This window comes from Pogona vitticeps, chromosome 2 (genome assembly GCF_051106095.1).
Source record: "Pogona vitticeps strain Pit_001003342236 chromosome 2, PviZW2.1, whole genome shotgun sequence".
Taxonomy (NCBI): Eukaryota; Metazoa; Chordata; class Lepidosauria; order Squamata; family Agamidae; genus Pogona; species Pogona vitticeps.
In genome coordinates, this window is record NC_135784.1 from 23381949 (window position 1) to 23408903 (window position 26955).

The 26955-nt window shown below is 45.4% G+C and overlaps 1 protein-coding gene across 1 annotated transcript in view; it reads left to right on the plus strand.

The window, feature by feature from the left end:
- Positions 1 to 2911: 2911 nt before the first annotated feature.
- The window catches only part of NOTCH4 (notch receptor 4), a 47698-nt gene continuing 23654 nt past the window's right edge, over positions 2912 to 26955 (plus strand). Inside the window, exons 1-15 of the mRNA XM_072988613.2 lie at positions 2912 to 3012; positions 5764 to 5839; positions 7106 to 7374; positions 8708 to 9046; positions 10151 to 10273; positions 12039 to 12194; positions 14362 to 14547; positions 16519 to 16626; positions 16786 to 16899; positions 17335 to 17536; positions 19313 to 19458; positions 19641 to 19793; positions 22553 to 22701; positions 24544 to 24631; positions 25528 to 25764. Coding sequence (XP_072844714.2) covers positions 2970 to 3012; positions 5764 to 5839; positions 7106 to 7374; positions 8708 to 9046; positions 10151 to 10273; positions 12039 to 12194; positions 14362 to 14547; positions 16519 to 16626; positions 16786 to 16899; positions 17335 to 17536; positions 19313 to 19458; positions 19641 to 19793; positions 22553 to 22701; positions 24544 to 24631; positions 25528 to 25764 — 2389 coding nt within the window. The 5' untranslated portion in view covers positions 2912 to 2969. The remainder of the gene's footprint in view (positions 3013 to 5763; positions 5840 to 7105; positions 7375 to 8707; positions 9047 to 10150; positions 10274 to 12038; positions 12195 to 14361; positions 14548 to 16518; positions 16627 to 16785; positions 16900 to 17334; positions 17537 to 19312; positions 19459 to 19640; positions 19794 to 22552; positions 22702 to 24543; positions 24632 to 25527; positions 25765 to 26955) is intronic.

A 26955-nucleotide genomic window follows, 5' to 3' on the forward strand; every position in this document is an offset into this window, starting at 1 on the left:
TGCTGGAACGGGTTATCGTCGTCAAGCGATAAAGTACAGCACCACTGTACTTTAAATAATTACATGAGAGGCAAGGGAAAGCTCCAGATGCATCCACCCCTCTTTTCTGCAGTAGCAACAGAGTAAATTCTTTTTAAAGAACCTTGTGGAGCTTCCTTCCTTAATGTTTTCCTTAAAAGACAATGTTGGAAATCCTCTGGTTTAGGAGATGTTGGCTAAAAATCTCGTTGCTTAGCCTAAGCAGCACTGGAATAGGCCTATTTAACCAGCGGAGATTGATTGATTGATTGATTTTCTTGCTATTCTCCCTAAAATGGACCCATGGTGGCTTACATCACTGAAAAACAGTATTTAAAGCTAAAAACAATGAGGACAGAAATATTTCAAAAGAACAAACAAATACCACTCTGAGCAAGGGTAGCTGTGATCGGGCTACTCCAGTTGTACTTGTTTTTAGTGTATATACTGTATAGTAAGTCCCATCTAGAGTAGGCCCATTGCATGAATGGATCTTGTGGAGGAGTTGACTCTCCCAATCCCCCCTGGTTCAAACAGACCTATTCGAGCGCCAGTGAACATGCTAAGCAACAGAGTTCTTCTCCTTGGATTGAAATGGAGTAGGTATGTTTGATCTCTGTGCTTCTAACATAAACTGAGGAAGAAGCAGATAAACAGGACGAGCTTGGGAAATGATCAGACCCGTCCTACTATTGGGAGAAGAAGATAAATGTCTGTTCAGGAACAGGCAAGTTCGCAGGGTCACCAGAAAGGGGAAACGACTCTCAGAGTGAGCAAGGATAAAATAAAAAAAATGGTTGTGTGTGTGAGGCAGCTTTGAAGGCAAGATAGCCCCCCCCATCTCTCCACCCTCCTAGATGGTGCTGAGGGCTTGCTTTGAATGTGACAGTGTCTGTGGATATGTTGTGCTTTTGCAACACTGTCTCTTAAAAAGCCAGGAGTGAGTGATGGGACTGGGGAAAATCCCACTGGTTGCATACACCTGGGCCCGCTGGGCCATCTGGAGCAAGGCAGCGGGTGGAGCACCACCCTCATGGCTCCTGAGCCTTCTTGCTACACAAGCCCGAGGAAAAGCAGCCCAAGGCCTGGAGAGGGGCAGTGCAGATAAAAGTCCCCTTTGACTGGCAGTGAGCTTTCGACAAGCTCCAGCAGCAACGGATAACTTGGAAACACCTCCTTACGTGTCATGTAAATTGTATTAATTAATTAATTAATTAATCAATCAATCAATCAATCAATCAATTAATTAATTAATTAATACCTTGCATTTGTTTTCAAGAGGACACAAGGAGGTTTACAATATTAAACACTATTAAAAAAAACTGGAAGGGAAGGCTGGAAAACACATCCCCCCTCTTAGACAGCTGGTGACCGAGGAAAAAATTGCCTGAAGTGGAAGGTTTTTGTTCGCTTGCGGAAGGACAGCAAAGATAGGGCCAGCCTAGCTGAACATGCCCTGAAACAAGCTGGACATGAAATTCTATTTCAAAATATAGAAGTACTGGACAACACCAGCAATCATCATGTTACACAACACAGGGAAGCCATTGAAATCCACAAACACCAGCAGAGCTTCAACAAAAAAGAAGTGAGTCTAAAACTCAACAAAGCCTGGCTCCCAGTACTGAAAAAATACAGCCTGCAAAAGGTCAACAAATTTTACCCAGCCACAAGGCCCGGGGATCACTGCACACAAAGGAGTAGCTAATGACACCCATCAATCACAGTGACAGATCACAACAATACACCCACAACAAAAAACATGCTGATTACCATAATCACCCAACCTCCTGAAAAGGACAGAAGCTGATCCAACAGCTATAAATACTCCACTATCCCACAAACTGCAACAGAGCAAAGCGAGAGTTGTGAGTCCTCTCCTCTGAAGATGCCAGCCACAGAGACTGGCAAAATGTTAGGAAGAAAAACCTCAAGAACACGGCCAGACAGCCTGAAAAACCTACAACAACCATCGGATCTTGGCCGTGAAAGCCTTTGGGAATACATTACTTTATTACGTTAGGTTTTCCCTGGAGTCTGGGCCCATTTGTCCAGTCTGTCTTTGTGCATCTTTCCACAGTCAGGCAGCTCAGAAGCAGCTCTGGGTTCCCAACCCATCTGCCCGGTTGTGTGGCTTTACAAGAACTCAGCTTTACAATATCATGAGGACTAGCCCCTTGGTTTCAGATTTTGCTCTCGGAATTCATTGAGAATGGAATGCGAGCAATTCAAAGCACCTCAGAATACTTACTGCACTGCATCCAGCTGGAGTGAAGACTTGAACCCAGGCCTCAGAAATCACAGTTTTAGCTTCCTCTGTGATAAGAACATGTGTTCCCTCTGTTTGAGATATTAATTTACAATGGCTGCAACTTCTTAATTGCACCTTCACCAGTCACTGGATATTTTACTTTTTTGCACGACAGCTCTTGGCACATTCCAGCCAGTATAGGCTGGGGATTTGGGGGTTTGTAGTCCTAAATAGTTAACATTTCCAAGTGCTGATGTTTCACTGTGCTGATGATGATGCTGGTGCATCCACTCCCAATGCCCACCCCACCCCTCACCCCAATATTCTCCCAACCCTTTTTTGCATGTTGACAAAAGTTCCCTGAGTAACAGGAAATCTTTCTCCTCCCAAGCATTGTATGGGGCAGGAAGCCTTTGACAATGAAGGCCAGGATATGCTTAGTTCTTTTACAGGGTCGGTGGGTGGGGAAAAGGAGGAACAAAGGAGGAAATAATTGCAGAATCCTACCACTCGCCTGCAGATCTAGGGGGTTCCATGGGCTGGGCAACGGGTGGGCTAGTGTTTTCTTGGATCTGCTTCTTTCCAGGCTCTTCAGCTTTTCATCTGAGCCCCTCCTCTGGATGCCTGGGTTCTTTCTTCCAGGGTCACTGACAGACTGGGGGGGGCGGTTTGCCGGGTGAAGTGAGGGTCTGCAAACAGGATGAAGCACTTGCTGCTCCTGGCATTGATTCCACTCACTCAAGGTAAGCAGAAGGAAGCCAGCAGGTGGAATGTGGCTACCTGCTCCATGGTCTCAGGGTTGGGAGCTGTGAGTGCCAACTTTCCAACCAACCTTTAACAGGGAGCATGTCTTTTATTAATGGGCATCCTTTGATCTCCAACTCTAGTTTAGATTTGTTTATTTACTTATGGCAAGTCATGTGGATTTATTTTATTGTTTACTGTTTGTTTGTTTATAATTATTGTCGTGCTGTTTGCATTTTACCTGTTCTGGTTGTTAACCGCCAGAGAGTGTGTATCACACTGTTGGTATTGGGTCAGTATATAAGTTAAATAGATAAATAAACAGGGGCTTGATATGGAGTGATGGGCAGACACTTGTTGACAGCTATCATCCCTTTTTTAATTACCACAAAGGCATTTTACGGCTGGGTTTAAATCACCTTAATATTTTTAAGGGATTGCCCACTGTAGTAGCAGTTCGAGTGAGGGACTAGGATTTAGAGGTGACCTGGGTTCGAATCCCACCTCAGTTATGGAAACTGGTTGGGGAATGGAACTGGTGAGACCTTAAATGTCTCATTTACCTTAAAAGCCCAGTTAGGGCTCCTCTAAGTGGGCTCTCACTTGATGGCACATAGGGGGAATTTTTGGGATTTTTTATTGTTAATGTTGGAATTGGCTGTTATTTTATTCAGACTGCTCTTTTACTGACTGTTTTGTATTTTTTTGGCCAGCTGGGGAGTGTGTAAGTTTTTAAAAATCAATGTAAGTAATAAATAAAGCACAACTACAGGATCAGGTTGAATAGTTGGCATCCAGGTGGAAGCTATATTGCCTATGGATCTTTCAGGCCATGCGTGTGTTTGGGTGTGTGTAAATGTTTCTGTCTCATTGTGTTTGTAGAAGGAAGGCTGCAAAATGTATTTGTTGTATATTCCTTCAAAATGTTGTATGAAGTGTTGTCAAGCGGCTTGCAATTTAAGCTGGTCCTAATATGGTTTTCAGTAGATGAGATATATTCAAGGAATGATTTACCATTTCTACCAACCCCTGTGAGTTTTCAGATCCGAGCATGGATTTGAACGCACGTCCTCTGAGTCCTGGTCTAGTACTCTCTCCACTGCATCACATTGGGTGTGTGTATAAGTTTACTCATTGAACATGATAAATGATGTGTCCATGCTTTCATTGAATGAAGGGTGGGATCTTTACCATCCCTGTTACGTCAACTCATTGGAGGGGGGGGTTACTCCTTCCTCTCTTCCCGTGTCTCACAAAAGAGCAAACAATATGATAAACTAATTTTTGGAACGATGCCATTTTGGACTGTTGTGTGGCTGAATTGTTCTTCCTTCAAAGTACAAAAAAACAAACAAACAAAAACACCCTGCATAAAGAAAGCAAACATCTCAGGAGACTTGGAAACTATGCAGGCTAAGGTAGAATTATTCTGCCTGACATGCTTGGTTTTTACAGGCAAGATGCTTCCTTGTTTTTGTCTGGAGGAACTTGCAATCATGTGTTGTTCCCGCCTAAAATGACATAGCCCTGGACCAGCTTGATCACCTTGTCTATTGTCCAAGAGATCTATGTTTATTGATGATCCACCCAACGTAAGTCTACCAGTGTGTTCAATCACTGGAAAAGTGTGTATGAATTTCCAGTAAATATTTTAAAAGAAAGCAAGAAGCTATTAAGGTGAGCTGAGAACTATAAATTAGAAATAATCTCCCTGGATGCTTGTGGTAGTTTAGACTTGGGAAGGGGGGGATTATTATTATTTTATTATTATTTATTTAATTTATACCCCGCCTATCTGGTCGGTGAGGACCACTCTAGGCGGCTAACAACAGTAAAATAATACAGTAACAATATAAATAGACAATTCTAATTAATAAAAACACTACAATACATTACATGAAACGCAAAACAAAAACAGTAAAGAGGAAAGAGGGAGGTCAAGAGGAATGTGATGGAAAGGCCTGTGGTGGAAAGGAATCCCTTTATTCAGGATAAACCGGGGGGGGGGGAAGCTTAGACTTGATTGTAAAAGCCTTTAGAAATAACTTCTAGATGTGTGCTAAAAGTCCACATGGAGATAGCCAGCCGTCTGTTGCTGGTCAAGAGGAGAATGAATGAATGAATGAATGAATGAATGAATGAATGAATGAATGAAGTAGACATTTTTCCAGAAGTAAGGAGTGATCTCAAGAAGAAGTGATAAACGGCTGAAATCCTGTTGCTCAGTTACACTAATGGCAGGAATTTCACAAGTGAATTGCCAAAAGTTAATAAATGCCCGTAGACATTATCTACGGGCAGCTCCATGTGCAACAGGTCATGTCCATGGAATTTCTTAGTTTACGCCCTTTGTGTAACTGTGTCACAGGATTTCAGCAAATGAGGAATTACTTGCAAAGATCAAGATAGACCTGATGCCCAAGCCCACCTGGTTACCTTCTCGGCCTATTGACCTCCACCCACTGGTTACTTTAAATACAGTACAGTGGTCATTATTTCAATACAGGTCATTGCAGAGTTGCCGTTTAATGCCCTTTGTTCTTTATATGCAGTATGTGTAGGACTTCACTTACTTTTTTTTAAAAGTTGAGCCAGAATTACTGCCTCTGAGCAGCCAACCGGACACACCCACAGACCCCCCCTCTTCTGATTTCAAGAAATGGGGCCCTGCCCATCAAAAATGCTGATAGCATCACTAAAGAATCTCTCTCTCTCTCTCTCTCTCTCTCTCTCTCTCTCTCCTTTCCCAGGCCTCTCCTGTATCACAGACCCATGCAAGAATGGAGGGTCCTGTCGGAGGGACTCCAATGGAACCTTTACGTGCCTGTAAGTTTCCAGGATCCCAATGTCTTTTTCCCAGAAAGGTGCGCCAGATTTTATTTTTGATGGGGTGCAGAGAGAAGGCAGCTTAGACTGCTCTGGGAAGGAGAAGATCAACAGGGACCAAACTTGGGGCTTCAACAGTTCCCATTGTGGCATCTCAAGGCTCCTTCTTTGCTCCATCCACCCTTCGAGTGACTGGGCTACACACGTGGCCGGGTGACGGCAATGAGAAGGAGGCTTGTGGCCGTGGCAGCTGTGTGCCGCTTTCAGAGTCCCACACCCCTGAGGAGACCCCCTCCGTCTAGCGGATGACCCTCAGTCCGGGTTTTCAGATGTGGGGCTTTTCCCAGCCCAATGGGAGAATCTTCTACACACTGAACCCTAGACATTTTGGGCTGTAAAAACAAAAAAACAGTCCAGCTGCTGATCTCCCACCACCTTGGAAGGATGAGTGGCATCATCAAAATACAAGAAATAACTGTTTTTTAAAAGAACTGGGATGGAGGCCCTGACATGAAAGAGGATCAGGTTCCCAGGGAAGTGTGTTCTTCCAAGAAACGAACAATGCAGACCGTGACTCAGTCTTAATGGGGTTGCTTTTTATCCTGCCCTATTCTTTTCTCACTCCAGGGGTGGGGAACTTCCTGGTGGGAGGAAGCCCCCCCCATTGGACTCTCCAGGGGGTCTCCACACAGCTGCCTTGGCCATTAAAATGCAGTGTGGTTCACCACAACGGATGTTCCTGCGGTGGTGATGACTGATGATTGTGGCACCTTTCTCCTCAGGCAGGCTTTCCCTTAATGACTGACTGCCTGAGGGGATTTTTTTTTTTTTTTGAATGCCTGGCTGGGCCTGACTGCTTTGAATGAGTTTTGGGCCTTCCTTTTGTTTACTTTTTTTTTTTTTAGTATGATATTTGCTTGATCCTTTTAAGTATTTGTGTGCTTACTGTTTTTAAGCTTTAAATGTTGTATTTTAATGATGTAATCCACATCATTACATCATTAAATGCCTTGGGTCCTTTTAAAGGGGAAAGGCAGGGGGTGGATGGATGGATGGATGGATGGATGGATGGATGGATGGATGGATGGATGGATGGATGGATGGATGGATGGATGGATGGATGGATGGATGGATGGATGGATGGATGGATGGACTTCTAAATTGGAGAACAGGTCCAATGACTTTAGCTCTGGCACAACTCAAGAAACGATTTTGCAGAGTTGGGGAGTGAGTCCCTCTTTTTCCTTTGTTGATTCTCCTTGACAGGTGCCTCCCTGGCTACGTGGGAGACCGGTGCCAGTTTGTGGACCCCTGCAAACCTGAGCGATGTCAGAATGGAGGCACCTGCTTCCTCCAGGCCCTTCATCCCCCAGTCCCTCCTGGCTACACTTGCCTGTGCCCCGCCGGATTCACTGGGGAGCAGTGCCAGGGAAGCCTTGAAGATCCATGCTTCCCTTCCCCGTGCCAACATGGCGGATTGTGCCAAAGGGTCTCTGAGAAACAGTACCAATGCCTGTGTGGATCAGGATGGACAGGTAGGGTAAATGCAGAAGATACTCTCTCTCTCTCTCTCTCTCTCTCTCTCTCTCTCTCTCTCTCTCTCTCTCTCACACACACACACACACACACACACACACACACACACACACGACACACACACACACACACACAAGACACACACACACACACACACACAAGACACAGACACACACACACAAGACACAGACACACACACACACACACACACACACCTGCCTCTCTCTTTAGGGCTACAGTCTGGCAGATGAAGTAGAGCCTGGGATATGGAGGGCTCTCCTCAGACGTTTTGTTCCCTCAGGCAAAGAATTCTAAACATTGACGTTTGATTCCAGTTGATGCAGATCAGTTCACCCCTTTTCTCTTGTCAACGGGTAGTTGCATTTGCAATAACTCACTCTGAGGCATTAATAGTATAAGTCAGTGATGGCGAGCCTATGGCACGCATGCCACAGTTGGCATGCAGAGCCCTCTCGGCGGGCACGCAAGCCATAAGTTGTCGGATCGCTGCCCCTGGCAGCCAAACCTGAGGAGGTGGCTGCAGTCGCGGAGCTGGTGACAGGCGGCGGGCCAGGATCCAGAGCAGCTGGCGCTGGCAGGGGTTGGGGCTGACTGGAGGTAGATCTGGAGTGGGTTCTGGAGGCACCTCCATGCCCAGGATTCCCCGTTCCACCATTACTTCCGCTGCCACCACTTCTGCCACGACTATGGCCTGCTGCGTCCCCCCACCCCACCCCGTTTGGGCACTTCGGATCAAAAAGGTATAATTAATAAAATGGTTTGTTTACTTAGAGGTCTGAACAGATCAAACAACAAACTAACCAGACATGGATACTTTGAGCTACAGGTCCCAACTTGTTCACTGCTTTCAACAGAGATTAAGGGAGAGAAGAGCTGTTAGCAGAGAGGCATGGCTGTCTTTGAATTTAGAGACAGGGAAGGAGCGAAGACAGTGGTTGTTACAGATTGTATTTCCTGGGGATTGATGGCCGGGAGCCATTCTGGATAGAAGATGATGGAGGGGAGTTGTTGTCCAAAAAGATAACTAATATTTGCAAGCTCTCTGAAAACTGAATGAAGCCCTTCATGATCGGAGATCCCATGCTGTGGAATATTATTGCTATGGAGACAGCCATCCCAATAGTGGACGGTTGTGGCCTTCAACTCCCCCTCCCGGCCCTGTTTGAGGGCTTCCGGGAGGTATCCAGATGTTGGAAACAGGATGCTGGATTAGATTGACCTTTTCACCCTGTCTTCTCTGGGCCAGAGGAGAAAGGCGCTCGCTAGCCAGTGAGCAGCCTTGCCTCTGAAGCTGCTTTGGTCTCTTTCCAGGAAAGAACTGCCAGCTCATGGATTTTTGCCCTGCCAACCCTTGCGCCAACGGCGGGACGTGTGTCATCACTTACCCTGTCATTGTCTGCCAGTGTCGGGCAGGCTTCGAAGGGCATACCTGCCAACGCGATGTCAACGAGTGCTTCGGCAACCCCAGCCCCTGCCTCAACGGGGGCACCTGCGTGAACAACATCGGCTCCTTCCGCTGCCTCTGCCCGCCCAGTTCGTCTGGCCCGCTCTGCCAGTACCGCCTGGGGCCCTGCTCCTCGGAGGTCTGCCTCCATGGGGGCACATGCCACGATGTGGACGAGCGATACCACGGCTGCCTCTGCCTCCCAGGTAAGGAACCAGGCACAGGGGGTTTACACGTTGGGGTTCCCCTAAACACGAGTCCCAGAAATTTCTGATTCATTCATAAAATAACCTGGAAGGTCCCTCCCAGCCGAACCTAAGCGAGCAGCATGCGAAGATGCAAAAACTGCTCCGGACCTTACTTCCATATTGGCAAGGAGTTAAGCCTCTCCCACCACCAGTTAGGGCAGGAAAGTCCTGATTGGAACTTGGAAAATTTGGATTTTGGAGATAAATCAGATGCATTTCTTTGCAGAGAAGGAGGATCTCCAGTTGTATCAGACTGGTATCACTCTCCGGCCTAAATCCAGTTGCTTAGTGTAGTAGATTACACTAGAGTAGGGAAATTAAATCAATTAAGTCAACTCTTCTCTAAATCCCATTGATTTAAAATGGGCCTTTCTCTTGGTCCCGCCACTCTCACAGTGGCATTTGGTGGGGACACAGGAGAGAGCCTTCCTTCTTGGCCACTTTCCCCAGATTCTGGAAGCCTTGCTGGTTTTTGACCTTTTTGGGAGTCAGTGGATGAGGGAGACAGACAGCGCCTTCCTCAGCAATGCTGGTCAAGAAATTCTGGGCCCTTTTAAGGCACCTGAAGGAAGGAATTTCTGAAAGTACAATCACATTGCAGTGAATACTATTCTGTTGCTAGTATTGAAGCACAACCTCACTTCCAGTTTAGTTGTCTTCTGTACACTGTCCAGAAGCGAGGGCCTTCTTGTCTTTTGCTCTAGGGCAGTGGTCAGGGAACAGGGGTAAATTACCCCAAATGGGATAAAAATGAAAATCCTGGGCATAATGACGCGCTTTCCTGGTGGTGTGGCGGCTCCAGACTGGCTGCCCGGGTGGCGGCGGCAGGTCCCGGGCGAGTGCAGGGGCGGGCGGGGGGGGTTGGCTGTGGACAGCAAGAGCCAAGGGGGGGGGGTAATGTATATACATATACTGTATAAATTTTTTGAGGGGTAAAAGGTAAAAAAGTTCCCTGACCCCTGCTTTAGGGAGTAAAATATTTTTGGTCAGCCTTGAGCTCCCCCAACTGGTCGACACTAGTAAATCTACTAAATTATTTTGTCTCACGGTCTCCCCCTACAGGCTACACAGGGCAATACTGCGAAGTGAACCCAGATGACTGTGTGGGGCACCAGTGCAGCAATGGGGGCACCTGCCAGGATGGAGTGGGTTCGTATTCCTGCCATTGCCTCCCTGGCTGGACAGGTAAAAAGGATGCACAGATGCTTGGCTCACCCTCCCTCCACTATAATCCACTAAGCCAAAGGGGAGGGACACCCTTTAGCCTTGGGGGGCTGAATTCAATTTTGGACAAGCTCTTGGGAGCTGCAGGCTTGTGATGAATGGGGCCAAAGATATAAAAAATGGAACCAAAGCCGGTGTGTGTGGGGGGAAGTGCATGACATTTCTGGGGAGCCATCTTATGATGCTGTCACGCAGAAGGGGTTGTGCCCATCCAGGAAATGGGTGGTTTTAACCTATAAAGCCTTAAACGGCTTGGGTCCAAGCCATTTCAAGGACTGCATCTCCCTTTATGAGTGTGCCCAGGAATTACGTAAAATAATCAGGGGAGGCCTTTTTCTCAGTCCCAGCATTCTCACAGTTGCACTTGGTGCGAACACAGGAGAGGGTTTTCTCTGTTGCTGCTCCCAGACTCTGGAACTCCCTCCCACTGGAGGCTAGGCCAGCCCCATCTTTGCTGTCCTTCTGCAAGCAGGCAAAGACCGTTCTCCTCAGGCAGGCTTTTCCCCAGTGACTGGTGGTCTGCGAGAGGGATTTTTAAATTGAATGTTGTGCTCAGTTGTTTTAAATAAGTTTTTATATAAATTTTCTTTATCGTTTTTAATATAATAATTCTTTTTTAATATTTGTGTACTTTAGCTTTTAAATATTGTCTTTTTCATGATGTAAGCCGCCTTGGGTTCTTTTTAAAGGAGAAAAGCAGGATAAAAATATTTTAAATAAATAAATAAATCCAAGGGCCAGGTTTGGCCCTTGTGTATGTGGGGCTCCTTACCTCTACACCAAGATATTTAGCCCATAGCACCTTGTTGGGTGAGGGATTCTGGAAACAGTAGTCTAAAAAAAGATACTTCCGCAAATTTTACTTTTCTCTAGAAAGACATTCTCAGTGCTTCTAGAGAAGGGAGGTGGAGAATCCAGCAGTGTTTCTTGGCAGGTTCGGAATGAAAGGAGGAAAGATCTCCAGAATGGCTGTGGGTCAGGATCCCTGAGTTTTGTGCAGCTGAGAAACCTGCAAATTCAATATTAGGAAAGGGATTGGAAATAAAACAGCTAAACGTCATAACAGCATCAAAGGGCAGCTGAACACTCCAGCCTCCAAGGATAATGATAAACAAAGAAGCTAGGATGTGCACAACTTCCTTAATGATCCATTGTCTTCCTGGTGAAGTGAACTACTGTATATGCAAAAGAGATCCCTTGGCTATTAAAGGAACCTACCTAAATTTAGCAGCTATTTACTTCGTGGTAGTCAATTCCCATTGCCAACATCAACACTCCCCAAAATAGAACTTCATGCCAAATTTTCATATGCTAAGTTATGCTGGGGAATCCCAGTGTGGTGTAGTGGATAGAGTGATGGACTACGACTCTGGAAAACAAGGTTTAAATCCCCACTCAGCCTCAGTGTCAGCCTTTTTTGTAGTTGTGGAGACCTCACATGGAGAAAAGCGACAGTACAGAGTATCGTGTACACTTTGCATTTAATATTCCATAAATGGCATTTTAGCACCTTTAGAACGTGAAATGTTTATGAACATTCCATGATGTCACTGCAATACTAGTGATGGAGGCGACACTGTAGCCAAGGCTCTAGTATGCATGTTTGCAATGCTGCTTATTCATTTTAGGAAGCACTGGAGTATGTGGCGGGAGGGGCTATTTTTTACTTTTAGGAACCAGCGTCCATCCAGGACCATTCTGCTGACCACCCATTTCTGCCCCACAGGGTTGCTTTGCCACCTTCACGATGCCTGTCTTAGTGACCCGTGTCATCCGGATGCACACTGTGACACCGACCTTGTGACTGGCCATGCTGTCTGCACGTGCCAGCAAGGTTACGCAGGGGCCCTGTGCTATGAAGACATCAACGAGTGCCAGATGGGTAAGGGGGACAGAAAGGGCGGTGCCCATCATAAAGTCAGCCTCATAACAAAGGTAGCCTACTCATTTTCTGCCATATAATTAGAGGCAGGCCCAGTCCTTCCAACTTCCAGCTCCCGCCAACCTAGCGGTTCGAAAGCATGCAAATGTGAGTAGATAAATAGGGACCACCTCGGTGGGAAGGTAAACAGCGTTCCGTGTCTAAGTCGCACTGGTCCTGTGAGCACGGAAAGATTGTCTTCGGACAAAACGCTGGCTCTATGGCTTGGAAACGGGGATGAGCACCGCCCCCTAGAGTCGGACACGACTGGACAAAAATTGTCAAGGGCAACCTTTACCTTTACCAGTCCTTCCATTAAACAGCATGAAGAAGTCACCTCAGAGGGCAGATGGGGGTGGGTGAGGGGTAGAGAGCATTGGCAGAACATAGAAAAATGGTGTGTTTTGGACTAAAATTGTGCGTTTTGGACTACAATTCCTAAGATGTGGCTGCACAGTGAGGGAAATGTGAGTTTACTCATTCATTTGCTTTGAACTCACACCAGGGAATTCAAGTTTGCCTGGGTCTCTCTGCATTGACTGGCCACTCTGGAAATCAGAGTGTTTGCTAGACCTTGGCATGGGGCACGGTTAAAAGGGAGCTCCAGACAACCTCTGACCTCCCTCCCCACAAAATAACCACCGGAAAGAACCATGCGGTCCTTACATAATGCTGGCAAGCTGATGTCTTTATTAGACCACCAAAAAGAAAAAAAAAAGAAAAAAAGGATGAAACATTCAGCATGTGGTTTCTTCATTTTAAAAAACAGACAGCAAAGGTCTCAAAATGTGGTTTGCCACATTTTCTGGTGGTCGGAAACACTACGTAGTTCCTGTCTTAATCATTACCTGGGAAGTTACAACCACACTGTGAAGTTTTAAAGAAATACACACCCTTGAAAACAACTTTGGTCTCTTGTCATGGATTTTGGCAATTATTCTAACTAAGGCTTCTTCATATTGTTAGCTTTGTTTTAGACTATTTTTTAAAAATGTGTCTGTTTTTTAAAAAAATAATAATAATGAAAAATATTGCCAACAGGCTTTGTTCACCCCATTTCTTGAATGTATCCTGGCTTCCTCTTCTCTGCCCATGGAGAGAGAGAGAAGAAGCAGGAAAGACAGAAGAGAGTCAAGAGGGAAATGTGTGTATGCCTGCACATGGCTTGTCCTCCCTCAAGAGGTGGGAGGGAGGTGTGTGTGTGTCTGTTGGAGAGTTTTGAATTTTGGTTAAAAAATATCTAAGCTGCACAACAGAAGTTCAGAGGCATATAGAGCAGAATTAGCTTCAAAGCTCCCCACAGTAGACCACCCCTTATTGTCTCATCAACTGGCACTTACAGTCACAATAACTCATAATGAGACATGGGTAAAGGAAAGAATAAAAAGTTCCATTTACTTACAGTTCTGAACAGATCAAAAATGGCATAATGTCCAAAAATGACTGTTATTATGGTATTTGTTTGATGCTTTTTGTATTTGTCACTGGTGTTAGCTTAAATACTGTCTTTTAATGATGTAAGCCACTTTGGATCCTTTTAAAGGAGAAAGTCAGGGTAAAAAATATTTTTAAATGAATAAAAATGATAGCTTCAGCCCTCCACAGACTTACGGGCTCCTTCCAGCAGACTCCTGCAGACTGCATTCTTACAGCACTCTAACCATCAGCAAACTAAAACATAAAGAGGGAGAAGAGAGGTGGAGTCTTTTTGAAATCAGAGGCATGGCACAACAATGATCATCATAACAGAATTGTAGAGCTGGAGGGGACCCTCTAGATCATCAAGTCTAGCCCCGGTCAAGGAGGCACAGTGGGGAATCGAACTCCCAAGCCAGAGACCTAAACCACTGAGCAATTAGTTGCTGCTGGACAGAGTGATGGTCATCCCAGCCCAGAAAGCTTCCTCCCAGCCATACCTCCTAAAGGCAGCATGCAAGGTTAAATTGATTCGAACAGGCCATGTTGGCCAAAGGTTTTGGGGACTGGTAGTCCAAAAAAGTCATATTTTGGGGCTCCCCTTTAGCTTAGCTTAAGCAGAACACTATGTGGTCTGGCAGTGACATTTATGACCTTGGGAGACGGCTGAATGTGTCTCTCCCTTTTCGGTTCCTTCTTGCTCCCTCGCCAGGCGCGGACCCCTGCGAACACGGTGGAAGCTGCCATAATACACTCGGCTCTTTTAGCTGCCGGTGTCCCGAGGGCTACACGGGCTCCCGCTGTGAATCCAACGTCAACGAATGCCTCAGCCAGCCTTGTCATAATGGCGCCTCCTGTCTGGACTTGCTGGGTCGCTTCCAGTGCCTCTGCCCTTCAGGTAAGCGCCAGGAAGGCTGAAGAGCTGAGACCGGCTGTGAGGCTCCAGCGCCCTGGCCTTCCTTTCTTCGGCTCTGCTAGGACGCGGGGCCCACGTTTTTATGCCTCTCGGACCCGTCAGGGGCTGCTTCGCCTCGAAAAATGCATGCCTAGGACGCACATCGGAAACACAAATGGACAGGAGTGTGTTTCTAGCTGCAGAAACATTTTTAAAAAGTTTTAGCGAGGGGTGCTGGAGGACTTTGTGCCCTGTTTTCTTGCAAGTCCATAACTGCAGGGGTCTTCAGGAGGATTAAAATCCCAGCTTTTGCTGTTCTCTTTCATTTTTCTTGCAGGAGAATGGGGTGGTGGGGGTGGTTTCAGGCCCCAGGAAAGAAAAAATAGGCTCGGGGGCTGCATGCAACCCACAACTCCATGACACACTGACTGACTCCCTTTCCCTCACCCAACCCCGGTCAAGTGACTTTCTTTCTTTCTTTCTTTCTTTCTTTCTTTCTTTCTTTCTTTCTTTCTTTCTTTCTTTCTTTCTTTCTTTCTTTCTTTCTTTCTTTCTTTCTTTCTCTCTCTCTCTCTCTCTCTCTCTCTCTCTCTCTCTCTCTCTCTCTCTATCTATCTATCTATCTATCTATCTATATATCTATCTATCTATCTATTTATTGAGCTTATATGCCGCCCATTTAGACATAGTCTACTCTGGGTGGTTCACAAAATGCGTAATAAAAAACAATTAATATGAAATAACAGTTTTCAACATTAACACAAAACAAAATAGATAAAGAGAGAGAATTACGTAGTGTTTGGAGGGAAGGCCTTTCTATATAACCAGGTCTTGAGCTGGTTTTTGAAAATGCCCAGTGAGGGGGTGAGACGAATCTCGGGGGGGGGGAGCGTGTTCCCTGATGTTTCCATTGGGTGACATCTTTTGTTTGTTTGTTTGTTTAAAATGTTTATGTACCGCCTGACTTAATGCCAAGCACCACTCTCAGTGGTTTACAATTAAAGCAAGAAGAAGAAAAAAATAAATTCATGAACCCACATTTTTATCTGCTTGTTTACTTTATTTCTAGGCTGGCTTTCTCCCAATAAGAGGGCCCAAAGTGGCTCTCAACGTTAAAAATAATAGAACTATGTTAAACATTCAAAAACCTTAAAGTTAAATGGTAATTAAAATGCAATTGAATAATTGAAAGCAAGTAAACATTAAAAGCAATCTTAACTTTGATAAGGCATTCAAGGGCTCAATGATAATTGTTCAAATCCTAGTTAAATTAAAGAAAAAATACAACTACCAAAATGGATAGTAAAACAAGCTAGCTAAACTATAAATGATGGCAGGGTTCGGTGGCTTGAACCAGGAGAGGACGGCCTTGAGCGGTTCTCTAAAGCAGAGGTCGCCAAGCCCCAGTATGTGGCCCAATGCCGGTCCATGGCTTGAGCCGGACCGTGCCACAGACAGAGACTTTATCCTCACCCCCGCATACACTCCCCACCACAGCCCATTTGCACCTGTGTGCGAGCGCGCCTGCATGAACGTTGTGCCGCCCTTTGCGCCTGCTCATGAGAGAGAGAGAGAACACTCCTTCACACATGTGCACAAGTGCAGGGCCCCCCCCACCTTCCCCAGCCAGTCCACGGGGCTAAAATGTTGGGGCCACTGCTCTAAAGAGCAACATCTTCAACATCCTCTTGAACGCTGCAAAAGAAGAGGCTGGTGCAGCTCTAGTAGGAGCCCTTTCCATACGGATGGGGCCACAACCGAGAAGGCTCAGTGGCCTCTTTCGCAAAAACAGAGCCTGCAAAGGTCAAGTTCTGAAGGAAAGATGCTGAGACAAAAAGGGGGGTCCCAAGCCCTTAAGGGCTTTGTAAACCTAAACCTTGAACTCAGCTCAGAAGGGACGAGGAAGCCAATGCGAATGGGCCAGAACTGGGGGGGGGGGAATGGTGTCACACCGATGTCTTCTCTCCGCTGCAGGGTTCAGCGGGCCGTTGTGTGAAGTGGAAGAATGTGCCCACGACCATTGTCTCAACGGGGGAACCTGTCTCTCCCAGAGCCATGGGGTTGTCTGCAAATGTCTCCTTGGTGAGTGTGGAAGGGGCCCACCTAAAAAAAAAACCCTGCCCTTCACCTCCGTCCAAGGGCTGAGCCACCGGGTTGCCACTGGGCCCTCTGGTTTTGCTCTTACCCTGGAGCTTCGGTCAAACCAACCCTGTGGCCTTTTCTCCTCCCCCCCCTTGTTAGGTTTCGAAGGGCCCCGATGCAAGCGGGAGGTGGACGGCTGCGCCAGTTCCCCCTGTAAGAACAAGGGCCGATGCCGGAATGCCGCGGGGGCTTTCCACTGTACCTGCCCCTCAGGTAACCCCTCCCCTGCGAGCAACCCATTCGGATTGCTCTCTCTCAATCCAGCACGTTGGGGTTTTTTAGCTAACAAGCTGGAACTGTAAACATACACAACACAAATAATTATTTCAAAGGCAAAGTCTCGATAAGAAAGAGGACCGGCCCTGCCATTGGGGAAAGTGGGGCAACCAATCTGAGGTATCATACAAGGGTGTGCCCTACAACTGGTTATGTTAATATAACATTGAATTCCTATGGCCAGTGATATTCCAGGAGTCATAATCCAAAAGAGAGAGAGAGAGAGAGAGAGCTTTTCCAAGCTCTGCATGTCTTCTCAAATTCTGCACGGGAAATCAGAGCTTGGTGGACGTGGGGCAAGGTTGAGGTGGGAAATATGAGAGAGAGGCCTGGCTTGAGGCAATGACGGTTTCAAGGGTTCCTCTTTTGCAGGTTTCGAGGGACCCCTGTGTGAGGTGGAGGCAGACTTGTGCCACAGCGCCCCCTGTGGCCATGGAACCTGCATGAACACCCCAGGATCCTTCGCCTGTGTTTGCTCCCCAGGCTTCACTGGACCCCAGTGCATGGAGATTAGGGACCCCTGTGGGAACTGGCAGTGCCTCAACGGGGGCAGTTGCCATGTCGCAGAATCTGGGTACGGATGAGGTGGGGAAAAGATATGGGGGGGGGAAGCGTGACTTCCAGATGTCAACTTGGCTCATAGAGCCAAGGTTGTGAGTCTTTTTTCCCCTGGAGTTTCATGTCACCCAGGGCTCTCCTTCCTCAGCTCATGTTCTGATTTGATCTTTAAACGTGTCCTGCCATCTTTCAAGTTTTTAAAATGATGATGGCTTAGCCTTGTGGGCGCCTTTCGGAGAGAAAAGTGGGGTAAAAACAAACAGGAGTGAAAACTGACCAGACCAAAAAAAAAAAAATTGATTTCATTGCTCAGTCCATTTGCATGATACATGGAGAGAAAGTGGATACAAATAAGTATTGATTATACAACAATATATATTAAGTGGCATAATAATAATAATAATCTGCCATCAAGTCAATTCTGACTTAGGGCGACCCTTTTTCAGGGTTTCCCAGGCAGAGAATATTCAGAATTGGTTTATCCTTCACTCCCTCTAGGACCGTACAGCTTTCCCAAGGTCACCCAGGCTGGCTCTACTTATAGAGATCCAACCTCTGACTCCACTGCCAGAGACCTAAACCACTGAGCTATCCAGCCAGTTAAGTGGCATTATAGGATATAAACAAAATGTCTTCTTCCTCCCCACTGCAAAGAGATTTCCCACCCCTTCCTCTGTTATTAACTCATTACCCGTTGACTGAGGTAAGGCCATCCTAGAGCAGAGAAAGTCCCTGTCATTTCATTTCATAAATGATTGTCCGTCTTACATACCCAGCCTTTCTTTCTCTTCACATCCAGAGTCACCACCCATTTTAACTGGTCCTGTTCCAATGCCTTTGGGTGACACACAGGGGTTAAGCAGGTAAAGAAATTTTGGGTTTATTTTCCTTCTGTGCCAGGAAAATCTTCACCTGTTAAATTTCTGTGAGTCTTAAAGGCAGAACCCATAGGATCAAGTGGGAAAGAATGGTGTCAGACGCAGCACAAACTCCACAGCTGTCCTGAACTACTATCACAGAGCCTGGCACATTACTTTTTTAAAAAGTAATTCCCTGCCATTATAATTCCAAGGCTGCCCAGGATAGTTAGATACCATTTAAATACATGTTTAAAGTGAGCTTAATGATGTCAATTACCTTTTCATTTCCCCAAAGTAACTACAAATTACTTTAGATCCTTTTAAAAAGCAACCAATTAAGGGTTTTTTTGCCATCTTGATAATGTATTATTTTGGAATTAATCGTTATAATTGTAATTGTAATTTTTTTATGATTTTATACATGTTATTTTGATGTATTTTTATCTATGTAAGCCGCCCCGAGTAGACATTGTCTAGAGGGGTGGGGTAAAAATCTAATAAATTAAATAAAATAAAATAAACCAATAGCTACAGGTCTATGGTCCAAAATCTTTTCCTGGTACCTTGTTGTTACCTGAACAAAAGAAAGTTTGAATCATGGAGATATGCCTCCTCAACCACTGAGTGGGGTTTTAACCCAACCAATAAAAGTAACTAGAAAGTAACTAGAATTACATCACAGGAGGAGCAAAAGTGTCCCTTACCAAGTTACAATGGTCAAGTAGTGTAACTACACCCGTGTTATTGGGGAAGGGAATTAATGACACGCGGCTAGTTATTTATAAGCTCTGCTGCTCTTTGTAGCCGTTCGGATGCCCCCACATGCCAAAGGTTCCCGTCTGTCTTGATTTGAATGTAGTTCTGTGGAAAGGTAGGATTTAAAATGTCAATGTAAACAAACGAATGAATAAATAAACTTGCTCTCACTCCAGGCCGCACTGCCTTTGTCTACTGGGTTGGACCGGCTGGAATTGTGACACGGCGATCGATGCCTGTCATTCCAGCCCCTGCCATCAGGGGGCGACTTGCCTTAGCCATCAGGGTACCTTCAGTTGCCTCTGCCCCAGCGGCTACACAGGTAATAATAATATCCCCACCAGTCCCTTATCCTCCGCTCCTTTCCTGGCTGGGAAGCCCAATGTCTCCCACAATCAATATGAAGCGACATTTCCCATCATTCCAAGGCCTTTGCCATTGATGTGGAGATCACAATGGCTCATCTTTTTTTTCCATTTTTTTGTTTTCCTTTCCCCACCACAGGTGCAACTTGTGAAAAAGAGGTGGATGAATGCGGGTCGAGCCCTTGCTTCAATTCTGGAACCTGCCTGAACAGCCCCGGAAGGTTCCGGTGCCTTTGCCCGACGGGTTACACGGGACAGAGATGCCAGGTCATTCTAGACCTTTGCTCACCCAGTGAGTATGCAGGAGCTAGGGAAAGCCCAAGACATTTAATTTAATTTAATTATGATGGCAGAAAGTGAGGAGGAATTAAAGAACCTTGTAATGAGAGTGAAAGAGGAGAGTGCAAAAAACGGTCTGAAACTCAACATCAAAAAAACTAAGATCATGGCCACTGGTCCCATCACCTCCTGGGAAATAGAAGGGGAAGATATGGAGGCAGTGTCAAATTTTATCTTCCTGGGCTCCATGATCACTGCAGATGGAGACAGCAGCCACAAAATTAAAAGACGCCTTCTTCTTGGGAGGAAAGCGATGACAAAACTTGACAGCATCTTAAAAAGCAGAGACATCACATTGCCAACAAAAGTCCGAATAGTCAAAGCTATGGTTTTTCCTGTCGTGATGTATGGAAGTGAGAGCTGGACCATAAAGAAAGCTGACCGCTGAAGAATTGATGCCTTTGAATTGTGGTGCTGGAGGAGGCTCTTGAGTGTCCCCTGGACTGCAAGGAGAACAAACCTATCAATTCTAAAGGAAATCAACCCTGAGTGCTCACTGGAAGGACAGATCCTGAAGCTGAGGCTCCAGTACTTTGGCCATCTCATGAGAAGAAAAGACTCCTTGGAAAAAACCTTGATGTTAGGAAAGTGTGAAGGCAAGAAGAGAAGGGGACGACCGAGGATGAGATGGCTGGACAGTGTCTGCGAAGCAACCAACATGAATTTGACACAACTCCGGGAGGCAGTGGAAGATAAGAGGGCCTGGCGTGCTCTGGTCCATGGGGTCACGAAGAGTCGGACACGACTAAACGACTAAATGAACAAACGAAATGTAATTAACTTATATGTTGCCCACACTACCCAAAGGTCTCTGGGCGGCTTACAACAATTAAAATACAATTTTGCTGCCTGAGGGGTAGGAAAAAAAAGGTTAAGATTGCATCAACCCCTCTCCCTCCAGTGCCGAAGAGACTGGTGGTTCTAGCTTCCGTGGACACAAGCCAGGGGACGTGGTTCTTCCACCATAGAGCTGAGACAACTGCTAGATTCACGGGTACAAAGAGCATCGCCTTTCAGCCCAGGAAAACAGCCAGAGACTTGACCTCTTGCATCTCCTAGAAGGGCTTCCTTTCCTCCCTCTGCCTCATGGTAGGGCCGGCCTCACTGGAAGCACAATTTGGTTAATGTCTCTGAGAAACCCAGTGCGATGCTCCCGGCTCCCTAAAGGGTCTCTGGGCATTCGGCCAGAGAGTTCGACCGGCACTTATCTACCACCTTCACGCTGGATCGAGGCCTTAGACCTCAGCAGTGCGTAACATAAGCCCTTTGAACAAGTCTGACCTAAAAAGAACACTTTACACTTACTCAGTACTTTGCAAGTACAGGCAAATGGGCTTTGTGATTCCTTGGAACTCACAACAACTCAGTTAGGTAGGACTCTTAAATGGCCGCTAGTTTGTGGCCCTTCTCCACTCCTGGATTTAGCCAGACCCTGCTGTTCAAGAGACCAGGCCTTAGTAAGGACTTTTAATAATTATTTTTTTTTTAGAAAAATAGGTTTCATTAGAAATCAGTTTATATTCCATAAGCATTAGCATTCATGAACATATTTAAAGATCATTGCAGTTAATAAGATAGTGGCATTTGTTGCATGTATTTATTTTATTTTATTTTATTGGATTTCTACCCCGCCCATCTAGACCAAAGGTCTACTCTGGGCGGCAACAACATGTAACAACAACAACAACAACAACAACAACAACAACAACAACAACAACAACAACAACAACAACAACAACAACAACAACAACAACAGGCAAATAAATAATGTAGGCTTGTGCCTTTATATTCTAATTTAGTAGATTTAGTGGGAAGGAAATCCAAAGCTGCAATAGAGTTAATCTGAATAGAATTGAACTTGCTTATGAATTCTACATTCATTAGGTTTGTATTAATGTACATAGCTTTTGAAGGAAAGACATGTTCCATACACTGAGGCTTTCTAATGAATAAACATGTGCAGTAGTTCCCAACCTTGGGTCTCGAAATGTTCTTGGAATGCAACTCCCACAAACTCTGACCAACACAGTCTTCTGGGAGTTGTAGTCCAAGAACATCTGGGGACCCAAGGTTGGGAACCATTGAAAGAGGATTGTACGGTACGCAGCTTGATTTCCCAGTTTTATTTATCATTAGATTCCATACATTTCAGTGCCTTCACAAGAGGTAGAAATAAGAATAGGTAAAGCACTATGCCTTTGAATTGTGGTGCTGGAGGAGGCTCTTGAGAGTCCCCTGGACTGCAAGGAGAACAAACCTATCAATTCTAAAGGAAATTTACCCTGAGTGCTCACTGGAAGGACAGATCCTGAAGCTGAGGCTCCAGTTCTTTGGCCATCTCATGAGGAGAGAAGACTCCCTGGAAAAGACCCTAATGTTGGGAAAGTGTGAAGGCAAGAGGAGAAGGGGACGACAGAGGACGAGATGGCTGGACAGTGTCTGCGAAGCAACCAACATGAATTTGACAGACCTCCGGGAGGCAGTGGAAGATAGGAGGGCCTGGCGTGCTCTGGTCCATGGGATCACGAAGAGTCGGACACGACTAAACAACTAAACAACAACAACAAAGCACTATCCAACATTATTCAAACCGGACAACAAATTTTAACAATATTGTTAAATATCACAAAATGGCCACCCCCATTCTGTTATCAAAGTGATATGGATAACATTCATCTCATCGCCTATATATCTTTCCACCCTTCATCATAGATCCTTGTGGAAACGGGGGCCAATGTGTCATGAAGGGCTCTGCCCCAAATTGCAATTGCTCCCCGGGCTGGGCTGGGCCCCGATGCCAAGAAAGGACAAGACAACATGGAGACAACTGTACAGAGCAGGCAGGTGGACCTGGATGTCAGGTGAGTGCAGGACGTGGAGGTGTTGGGGTGTCTGCCCTGGGTCTGAAGGATGCAAGTGGGCCCCCCGGGGGCAAGGGAGACGCAGAAGCAACCTGGCCAGCTTTTCTGTTAAAGGGAAAAAATATTTTGTTTCCTAGGCAGGGTGTGAAAGGGAAGGGAAATCTGTCAGTTTCACCTTCTCTTACATTTAAGATTTTTGCTTGAGTACATGCTGTTCATTCCCATTCCAAATGCAGTGGTGCCTCGCTAGACAGTTACCCCGCATGACAGTTTTTTCGCTAGACATTGGCTTTTTGTGAGCTCTACAGCGACTTGCAAAACAATGATTCCTATGGGGGAATTTTGCTGGACAATGTTTGGTCCCTGCTTCGCAAACCGATTTTCACTAGACAATGATTTTAACAGCTTCCTCCATGCTCGCAAAACAGGTGTTTTTGGGACCTAAGCTTCGCAAGACAGCGATTTAAACAGCTGATCAGCGGTTCGCAAAGTGGCTTTCCTATGGCCGATCTTCGCTAGACAATGACGATTCTTACCCATTGGAACGCATTAAACAGATTTCAATGCATTCCAATGGGGAAATGCTTTTCGCTAGACAATGATTTCACTAAACAGCGATTTCAGTGGAACGGATTATCATTGTCTAGCGAGGCACCACTGTGTATGATTTGGACAAATTATTCAAAACCAGATGGCAGGGAAATTCTGTCTGCTTCCTCTGCACCAGAGCAGTTTCAAAGGGTATGTCTATTCTAGGCACAGAGAAGAAGAGGTTGTCCTTCCTTGCCATGGAACCCCCTGTTAAAAAAGATGAGGACCCTCCCTCGGGGGGGGGGAATAAAGTGGCAACCCTGATGGTCGAACGTAGCTGAATGCACATAAATGCAAATCTAGAGCTTTAAAGGCTGTGCATTAATGTGTCTGTTTCACTTTCCACGTTGGTTGACCTTCAAAGTCTTTGTGTTAGTTAGTCTTTGGTGAAGATGTCTATGGATTTTTGCAAACTCTTATTAAAAAATTGGGGGGGGGGAGAAAATATTTACTGAAAAAACTGAGCTGGGAAAAGATGTTCTTTTTTTTCAGTGCAAGAAAAAATGCTGTGGTAAGAATGCTGGATAGGGAATTTTAGTTCAAGACCTGAACAAAGGCCATTAATGACTGAACTAGTTACAGGCAATTAATTTATATGATCACCTTAAGTTGGAAGCAGCTTAACAGCACATAATGAAGAAGTCCAAAACTATCTATTTCCCAAGGGCTGTGCAAAGCGTATAAGGTTACAACCCTATATCCATATCTCGTGGAATAAATTCTATTAACATTCATGCTATATGGACCGCAGATATACTTTGTTATATACAGTGGTGCCTCGCTTGACAATGTTAATTCGTTCTAGCAAAATTGCTGTAGAGTGAAAACATCGTAAAACAAAACAAAAAAAACCCATTGAAACGCATTGAAAACCGTTCAGTGCGTTCCAATGGGCTGAATACCTGCTCATACAGCGGAGATCCTCCCTATGGCGGCCATTTTCGGTGCCTGTAAAGTGAGGAATCCGTCCTAGAAACCAGCGGGGGGCCATTTTCTTCAGCCGGTGGCTATTTTGAAATTTGCTGATCGTCGTAAAGCGAAAATTGGTTCCCGAAGCAGGGAACCATTCATCGTTAAATGAAAAACCCCATTTAAAACCTAATCATATAACGATTTCCTCGTTAAGCGAGGCAATCGTTAAGCAAGGCACGACTGTATACGAAAAGAGTGCAGAAAGAAAATAATCTCTGTATGATGGTTCCACGTTTAATATAGTTATTATGACCCTGCTCTACTTTTTTCCACTTGCAGTGCCTGCTGGGAGCAAAGTGTTTAAATGGGGGAACCTGTATCAAAACTTCAGATGGTTTCCGTTGTTCATGCCCACCAGGGACTACAGGTATTTATGGCTGAACAAATGAATGAATTATATCCATTATTTGCCCCAAAATGGGGATCAAGGCAGCTTGTAGTAGTACTGAATTGAAAAAAAAATTCATACACAAAAAAGATCAAATAATAAAACAGAATTCAATCAAAGGAGAAATTCTGGACAATTAGATAATATCAGAACCGGGCAATAGAGAGAACCAGAAGGCATGTCCTTGTATTTTTCTGGCCTTTGTTAACAATGTACAATTAGAGGAATGATAAATGGCAATAAAAATTTGAATCAAGGTAATTTTCTAGCACAAGGTATAGCAGTGCCCATCAATTCAAACAGGGGATTGCAAAAATTTGGGAAGGATAAGTCTATATTAGGCTACTACATATTCTGCCATGAGGGATATGACTCCTAGTTACAAACCAGATTATAGGTTGCTTCCTGTATCAAGCGTGGGATACGCAGTATATCTTTGACTATCAATCAGTGGCAAGGCTGACCCTACTGTCAACTAGAGTGAGGTAACTGCCACCATGAAAGCATATTGTTTGTTATTTGGCTTATCAAGGTTATATTTGAGATTTTCTGCCTCAGTTTCCAAAATAACACGTGAGGCTGGAGTAGGAAGCTTCTTGGCCTGAAGCAAAGAAGGGGTTTTTTTTTGGGGGGGGTGCTTTTGATTTCCTGATGTGGAAAAAATATCTTTCACTGGAAAAAAGCAGCAAGAGAGGACTGTCGCCCACCACCACCACCCCTGTCCTGCTTGTGAGCTTCTTCTCGGAGGCATCTGGTTGGGCCCCTTGGACAGCAGGATGATGGGCTGATAACGACACAAATCTTCTCACACCCTTAGAAAAGATGGCCGTCTGCATTCCCAGCCTCCTGAATACATCCTTCCTTCCATCTCTCAGGTCCCCACTGTGACCACTGGGCCCCCTGTTCCCTCCCTGGTCCCCATTGCTACTACGGAGGCACCTGTGTGGCTCAGCCTGATGGATTTTCTTGCCTCTGTCCCCCTGGTTATGTTGGCGAGCGGTGCCAGGGGGTGGTGAATGCCTGCTTCTCCCAACCTTGCCGCCAACCTGGTGCCCAGGAATGCCACTCTGACGAAAATGGCTTCCATTGTTTGTGTTCCTCGGGATACACAGGTAAGGGAAGAAGAAGCAGAAGAGGGCAAAGTAACAGTTTAAGCTTGGCAAATTTCCTTTTTTTGGGGGAGGACTACCATTCCCAGGATCCTGCAGGTATGGTTGTTGGGAGGCATCGGGAGTTTTAGTTCTGCTAACCGGGAGGTGCGGGAGGTCCAGTTCTAGGACTTGTGTGGTTTCCCCAAAGGAAAATTTGCAAGCTGTGCTGATATGATAACGTTTGCTTGTCTCATTACATCTTTTGCATATAATTTTGCATGTGATTTGCTCATTCGTTTCGCAGATTAACATCTTGGCTTATTACCAATGCTTTGAAGCGCCTTGCAATTAGGAATGAGCTGTTGATATTCCTGATTCATCCTGCTTTTGCTGGTGTTCTTTCATGGCATTTTGTCTTATTTCTGCATCAAACTATGTTGCATAATGTGTATTGTTATTTTTTAATGTTCTGCCCTCACAACATACACATTTTTGTATGCATTTTACTCTAAACAGAAATTAGACAGCCGTCTGTCACAGATGCTTTTGCTGTGGATTTCCTGCACTGGCTGGGATATGCGCTCTTGGGACCCTTTCCAGCTCCACAATTCTTTGATTCCATGATTTTGATAGAAAATTTATAATTCTATACATTCTGAACTAGCTATACAGTTAGCTACTATACTTTTCAATCACTAAAATGTTCACCTGGACAGAATCCTAACCTATTAACACCACCCTTTCCCCACCCATCCCGATTGTGTCTTCCTACCCACAAAAACGTTAAAATTCTTTAATGTGTGGGGGGATACGGGTGAGGAAGCCACGGTACCTCTGTTTTAAAAACCAGAGTTCTGTTTGTGTTCTTCTGTCAAGCTAAGCCAAGTGTCTGTCCATCGGGGGAAAGAAACCTCATCTGCCCCCTCCATCTGCACTTCTTGCCTTTTAAAAATAATTTTGACAAGTGATATAGCGCTGAATTAATATGACAAGTGGGAATACGCAGGATCACAGCCTTCCTTCCTTTCTCTCTCCCTCTCCCTCCCTACTTTGCTTTCTTTTTGGATGGGATTTTATTTTATCCTTCTCTTGCTTTTAGAGCACAGCTGTAACGCACGCATGAGTCAGCCCCACCTCAGCATCTTCCAGGCATATAAACCAGAGTTCGTATTCCATGTCATCACCTTCCAAATTGTAAATAGCTTCTTATCT